The 7,487-nt window shown below is 36.2% G+C and overlaps 1 protein-coding gene across 9 annotated transcripts in view; it reads right to left on the bottom strand.

The window, feature by feature from the left end:
- The window catches only part of LOC139775438 (F-BAR domain only protein 2), a 28,621-nt gene that overhangs the window by 8,613 nt on the left and 12,521 nt on the right, over positions 1 to 7,487 (bottom strand). For 4 of the 9 annotated variants that reach the window (XM_071711429.1, XM_071711433.1, XM_071711430.1 and 1 more), the window contains 6 exons: positions 5,609 to 5,708; positions 4,116 to 4,377; positions 2,024 to 2,294; positions 1,116 to 1,596; positions 826 to 1,042; positions 358 to 706 (listed from right to left, as the gene is read on the bottom strand). In XM_071711429.1, the coding sequence (XP_071567530.1) occupies positions 358 to 706; positions 826 to 1,042; positions 1,116 to 1,596; positions 2,024 to 2,294; positions 4,116 to 4,377; positions 5,609 to 5,708 (1,680 nt within the window). The remainder of the gene's footprint in view (positions 1 to 357; positions 707 to 825; positions 1,043 to 1,115; positions 1,597 to 2,023; positions 2,295 to 4,115; positions 4,378 to 5,608; positions 5,709 to 7,487) is intronic. The other 5 variants (XM_071711431.1, XM_071711434.1, XM_071711438.1 and 2 more) reach the window with 3 other exon arrangements.

Genomic DNA, 7,487 nt, shown 5'->3' with positions numbered 1-7,487 from the left:
ACGATACCATGGAAAATATGGTAAATATGGTACAATAGAGTATATTTTCTATGCCACGAGATTATTTCATTTTGATAGAAAAATACACGGGTAATTATAGCAGGAGCATCACACGTCGCATCGTAGCAGTTATTTACAGAACGCTCCTTCCAATGCCTCGCCGGAGATGGCACACGTGATTACCAAACACTCTGTATATAACATATATTCTATTAATAAAATGTCTTCTATAACGTATTATCTCGTTATATCTTTAAGTGGCACAAAAATTACACTCTTCATATGCTTTATACTCTTTTGCGTGAATCATGCAGTGAAGGATGCATTGAAGGATGCCTGATTATCTGATTAACGTACCGGACACAAATTTTCGCTTCACCAAGCTCAATCGGTATCCAGAGCCTATAAGCTCAAATTCGACACCCGACAATGTGGTCCCTTCGCAATTGAATTGAGTGAATATCGTGCCCTGATTGCCTGGGCCATGTTCGAGTTCGACTCGCGCTTTCAGAGATCCGACTCCGTTACCCTCGCTGTGCTGCGAAAGCTCCGTGAATTTCCATAGTACACGATTCGTATCGGGGAGCCACTGTGCCGGCGGTTTGCTGTTGAGCGACTTGAAACCGCCGTCGATGGGCGCCGCAACATGGAGATTCAACAAAGGGCTCGGCGAGGCCATAGCGCGACTGTTGTATTTATAATCGATCTAGAATCGAAAACAATCTAATTTGTAATGGCTACCACATCAAGCGAGATAAAGAGATGAAATTGTCGCTTTAGTTTCTCATATTATTTCTTAATGAGATAATAGGGATGGCCGGGTACCTTGAGATCGGTATGGGTCGTTTCACATTTCCAATATGCGACCAATTGAAAAGGGCACGAACCGGCGCCTTCTTTGCATTTGATCTGGTACTTGAGGATGTCCACATTGAAATACGAGGCCGAGGGATTCTGTTCAGCTTGCCGCCGTAGCAACATAGTTAAGGCACTCATGTTGAATTCGAAGATTGTACTGTCGACGGTAGTCTGAGTCGCGTCCCTAGAAGCATCCCTTTTCATCAAGCTGCCTTCTCTCGATTAAGGATCGGCGCGATTAGACCAAAATGACTTACATGCTGATGAGCTGGCTGTTCGGCAACAGCCTCTCCAGCCTGTTGGTGTTCCTCACGCGGAAGGTTAGCTTGGCAGGACTGGGATTGTTCGCCAGGACCGTGACGATGCCGGCCGGAAACGAGAGCATCATGTCACCGCTCAGTTTCACCTGGCAGCGGGTCTCGTCCGTGCCGCGGAAGTAGGAATGCACTATCTCGTGGAACGCCACCGCTAGCGGGATGGTGTCAGCTAGGCCGATCGTGAGTGGGGACGGTCCTCGCGAGGAACCCACGCCTACACCAGCGGTACGAAATTCTAGGCTGGCGACGCTGTCGGCGCGGGATATCGTTGCGGGTGACATTCTGCCGCGCGGCGACGGACCCTCTCCTCGGCGCGACGGCGGTCTGGGTATCACGATCGATCCCGTCGGCGTCGAGGACGCGGACTGCTTGGGCGGTAAGGCCGGCGTGATGTCTCCAACTTCCGAAAATAAATCCCCATCTAAAACGAGAAAAAATCATGTTAATTCTTTTTTATAAACTCTTGCCTCCTCTTGTTCCTAATTTCGCATACGAATGAAAAACCTGTTTCAATTTACATACATCGGTATACCGAGTTTAGCTATAACAGCAATTGTAAAAATCGACAGCTACCAGATACTACGCGATATTAATTATCTATCACTGCAATTATGTTGGATGACGTTAGATGTCAAACGGTATAATTTCTTATGTATGATATTCGTGACTCATATACCTTAGTAATTCTTTTTTCGCACGTATACGTATCATAATAAATAAGTTTAGCCGCCGTTTGGCGTCACAAGTTTCGCAAAATTTAATTTATTCGGACCCTCGATGGTGACTTAGTAAATTTGTATCTTCCTGCCATCCGGCAAACGGATAAACAACTCATTGATAGGGTTTACCTATTGGGAATCGGGTATGAGAGTGTGTAGGCGGTGCGGATTGTGGCGGCGGCGGCTGCGACGGAGTCGGCGATGTGGAAAGTGGCGGTGGACTCTGCAGCGGGGCATAAGGGTGGCTACCGGTCGGTGTCGATGCGCTCGACGGCGTACTGCTAGGATTGAACAAGTTTAGGCCAAGTAAATCTGAGCTTGGCTTACCTCCTAATTGCTGTGACACTGACTGAGACCTTTTCATGTGATGATCGGAATCGGTATTCGATCCTCTACGTCCCTGTTCGAACATGACATATTGTCAGAAATTCGACGTGACATCGTATTATTTTCTTCTAATGATACATATACTGCATTTCGAAAATTATAATACGATCAAGAAAGAAATTTCTCGTGAAAAAGCAGGTTACAAAATATAATATCGATAATGTTTTTGTAAGGAAAATGTTGTTTTTGATTTAAAATCATTTAAAGAAGATCGAGAAATCAACACATAGAGAATGTTTCGTTATATTTTTATATTTTACCGTTAAATTCACTACAAACTTGGAACAACTTGGCAACCAAGGAATTTTTGAAATATACAAAAGATATTTAACAAACAACGTGATAAAAATTACCAAATAGTTTGGTAATTTTTGAAACATTATTTAAATTTTACTATATATTTTAGTAAAATTAATCAAATATATTATATATTTTATTGTAATAGATATTAATATTTTTTATTATAATAGATATTAATTAGAATAGCTCGCATAAAATTCTTCGTAATATATGTTGTCCCACAATTACCATGATTTTCATATGGTATAATGTTATATACTATTTTTTAAAACTATAGTACCTATTACTATACTGTATGTATATATAGTATTGTTTGTACATTATAATAATATAATAATATTATATATAGTTTGTCCGGAAAATTCCTAGGACAATTTTTTATAAAATATACTAATAACGCTATCTATTAGAGTTTAAACAACGTACATATTATGTACTACACGCTATTGGTAATTGCGGAAAATTTTCTTATTCAGACCTGTTTCATTGTTAGCGAAAAATCATCACTTTTGTCAGACGTATCGTTACCTTTGTCATATTTTAACGAATGGAGCACGAGACAATGCTCCCACTCACATGTTGACGGTTGTCAATCAGTTTTTAGTTAAAGAGTCTATAATCATTCATGCCCTGTATCCACCTGACCGGCTGATTTTTTGTTTCCCCAAGGTAAAAATGTTCATAAAAGGAATTTATTATGCATTTTATAATTCTGTGAAGGAGATCCAGACTGTAGTGACAAAACATCTAAAAACCATTTCAGAATAGGACTTTTCCAAAGCCTTTCAGAGGCTTCTGAAATAGATCTAAGATGTGTATAAAACAGAAAAAGGATTATGTTGAAAACTGAAAAATTTTTCTATATCTGAAACTTGATTTTTATCGAATTATTCTGGGAACTTTCGGGACAAACTGTGTATATATTAAATAATCAAAAACGGCCAAATTTCGAGCAATTAAAGGATGTTGAAAATATATTTAATAACTTCGATAAAAATATACAATCATGTTAACGTTTCGAGCCTTACTTGGCCTTCTTCAGAACAAATATATTTTCAACATCCTTTAATTGCTCGAAATTTGGCCGTTTTTGATTATTTAGCTGTTTTATTTAGTCGAGCGAGATGATATTGTTATTGTGTATATATTATTATATATTTATATATCTTTCACATTTTTAACTTGCTTTTACAGTGAAAATTCATTCTCAATTGTATCGGGTCGTTTTATATTGTAATGACATAAATATATTCTGCATACGATACTAGATATATATACATTTACAATGTTTAATAATCAAATAAAGGTATTGTTTTATATATCTCACAATCAGTTTTTGACTTTATACCAATGTTATATCAATGTTATTTCACGACTCAAATATAAAATCGTATGACGACAAGTGTGTCTAAACATTTACTTTTGCCTTCTTCTAAGTTACGGAATAACGTCTATTATTTTGGTCTTGCGACCGTGAGTCGCGATGTATAACACGCAAGATACGTGATTTTCCAGAATAGAGAAAATAACTCACTGTTGGTGCAGGTGATAAAGATAAATTTTCCACTGTCGCCCTCAATTCGTCCACGCTAGCGCTCATGGGTGCACCGCCATTGCTGAGAGGCTTTATTTCCACTCGAATTTTACGTTCCCTTTCATCCTCCGAATCAGTATCTGAACTGGAATAGAACCCCTTTTCATTTTCCCACGGATCCGGCTTCGGTCTAATACAAAAACCGTCCTCGTCCACCTCCGGCGTCGGCGTTTCTGACTTTCTGCTGTCTTCCTTGTCCTCCCTATTGCGTTCATGACAAAATCATTTAAGATAATATACTTTTGTAAGTTTCAGCAGGCCCAGTGCATTACACAATAAAAACTTTTTCATGCTAGAAGCGTGCTAAAATAATAAAATTGTTGCGCTTATAGGCGTGATACGTGAGATAACTGAATTTAATGGGTATCAAGTATTCGATTGCATTGATAAAAAGAAATGTATATGGATCCATGAATGCTTTCTTTCCAAATTTTGTAGTCTTCTAATCTTCAAATATAGACGTGAATTTTAACAGAAATTCAATACGACTTTACTGAGACGAAAAAAAAACAGCTTGACAACTGGTAAAGATTGTTTCGTTTTTCATTGTTGCTTAATATTGTACACAATATTATATACAAATCAACATGTCTAAAAACAAACAAATATGAAGGGCCTGCTTTGGGTAAACATTGACGAAACAAACTCGAATAGGAGAGATTATTATATCTATGGTAATAAAGATTAAAATTGCACATCTTATCGTTATTCGGTATTTTCCATTGTCTAGATTATGCTATCATTCGAGCGACATCAAGTAATATTTACACATACAGAGTGACAATTAGGAAGTTACTGAAATTAAATAGCTATTATTTTGCATATAACAGTTAAACAGAATGAAAGAATCAATACGATAATTCTAGAATACGAGAATGAAAGAAGTTAAACATTCCACAGAAAAAACTAGTTATTCTTATCACTACATAGTGCAAAAGGAATATCCATGTATTTATCAAAATAAATATAAAAAAGGACCAATAATTTAGCTGGTTTCATGGATCAGTGATATGTTTTCGAAATGTTGATCGTCTGAACTTACAAAATAACAGCTAGATACTTAGAGTATCAGCAACTTTCAAATTATCCTATACTTGACAGTTTACTTGAACTTTAGCATCCAATAATGTACATCTGTAATATGGAAAAAAAGCATTTGCAGACTCATGTTCCAAATGTTTTAAATCTATCCCGTATATTCGTGATTGATAATGATTGATAGAAAATTATAATATGCAGTATCTTAGACAAACAAATAGAATATCCAACAACGAATCATTCCAAGTCTGAGATTCACATCCAGCAAAAGTATATTTAATGAACGTTAAAATCTTAGATGTGTGCATCTCTCTTTTAGAATAAGATAGACTTTGTCTGCTGGTTGTGAAACTGACTCTATGTGCACTAGGTCTGCTGTTCATGCATGTACTGACAGGTCAGACTTTTCTTCTTTGTTGCTGCTCGTGTCCACGAGGTCCTTCTTCTTCTTCGCCTTCTTCTCCTTTCGCTTTTCTCTCCTACTGCGTAGGAACCCTGTTGGTCGTGGACACCCCAAATGTAGACAATAGGACGGTATATGTACTGTGATATATGCACTAGCTACTTATTAAACGTATACTTTATGCGAATTATACTCTTACGGTTACACCAAATTATGAATTTATCTCTATCTGCGGAATTAATGTTCTAAATTCTTGTTAAATCCACTACACTCAAATATCTATGAATAATGTACACTTATTGTTAGAAATAAATTTTAACATCTACTTTTATCATTTGCCATTATGCAAATAGAATTTTATACGAAAGAAAATAAAATATTTATATGATCTGATATTAGTACCATGAAAATATAATAGAAAAAATCCGATATTAAACATTAAAAAAGTATCCTAAGATATTGATGGCATTTCTACTAATAACACAACTAAACTACGTAGAACTAAAATGAAAAAAGGCGTAAAAACTACATAGTTGCATTACTATCTACACAAATATATGTATATCTAATCGAATATAGTGTATAATTTGAACGAGAACTGCTACTGCTTGTATAAAAAAAATAAATACGAATCATTATACTTGGTTTCAACATTCGTAATACTTGGATGAGCGGTACACGATGTATAATTATAGAAATCTAATGAGAAATGAAAAAATTAAAGAATTTACTTTCCAAGTGATCGAAACATGATCAGCGCAACATGATCAAACAACATCTAATACAAAACAAATCGACGTACGTCGTATTAATAACTATTAATAACATTCTTGTATGCATTTCTAATTAATTAATTAACTTCCACATTCTCTGATGATGCAGACACAAGTTTCCTTACAAAGACGTACTTATTGCGCCAATATTAGAATCATTTTTACCTTAATTTAAATCGTTATAAAGAATTCATAGCATTATTTCTAACGAATTAATCATGAATATGAATTTGTCAATCTAACGAATTTCTAATGTTTTTGGTAAATTTCGCCTTTCAAAGAAACGCATGTCAGCACTTTGTAAAACAACGACTAACATAAGTGAATACCTACGTCAAATAAAGGATGCAGATAAATAAAAAAGTGAAATATACAGAAAATTCAGTAGTGAGAGAGAGAGAGATAGAGAGAAGTGGAGCACGTCGCGTTAGTAGAAATATGAAGATATCCCACGCACCATCACCATCAAAATTCCTACAGTCTCTGCATCGTCTACTCTCTTCTTAAATTGTTTTTCTAACAATTACTAAACCTACATTGACACTATAATAAATGCATTTGCACATTCTTATGCACGCCTCTCTTAGGAAGATTGTACACACAGAGGGTCGTGTCCTCTGCAAACCAATCTAACGTTGCATGCAAAAACAGTCTCGGATATTAAATGGGCAAGTGTTTAGAAGAACAATCGAAAGAGAAAGAAATGTTCTATAAGAACGTAATCTACCAATTGAAAAAAACGTGAATTCTGCAGAAGATGCTACGGAAATGATCGTCATCGATGAAAACATAGCTCGGGATAATAGTTGCCTTCAGAATCATATCACGCTATTGGAAAAGAGAGAAAAATATTCCTGCTATTCACTTGGAAAATAAATGTAAAGGTATGAACACATGTGAGCCATGCAAATTAGGAATTTCATAAAAACGGCTCACCTGAGGCCCCGTCAGTAGCCAACCCCACTCTTGTATCTCAACATTATTCAAGTCCAACTCCCTTTAGTTTAGTCATACTTCTCTTTTTTTTATTTCACACTGCACCGATGTTACATAATAAACTTTAGAAACAGAATTATACGCCGCAATCCGTGTAATTGT

This window comes from Temnothorax nylanderi, unplaced genomic scaffold (genome assembly GCF_030848795.1).
Source record: "Temnothorax nylanderi isolate EJ_2023f unplaced genomic scaffold, tnyl_v1.0 TNYL_tig0098_pilon, whole genome shotgun sequence".
Classification (NCBI taxonomy): Eukaryota; Metazoa; Arthropoda; class Insecta; order Hymenoptera; family Formicidae; genus Temnothorax; species Temnothorax nylanderi.
This window is presented reverse-complemented; position numbering and strand designations above follow the sequence as displayed.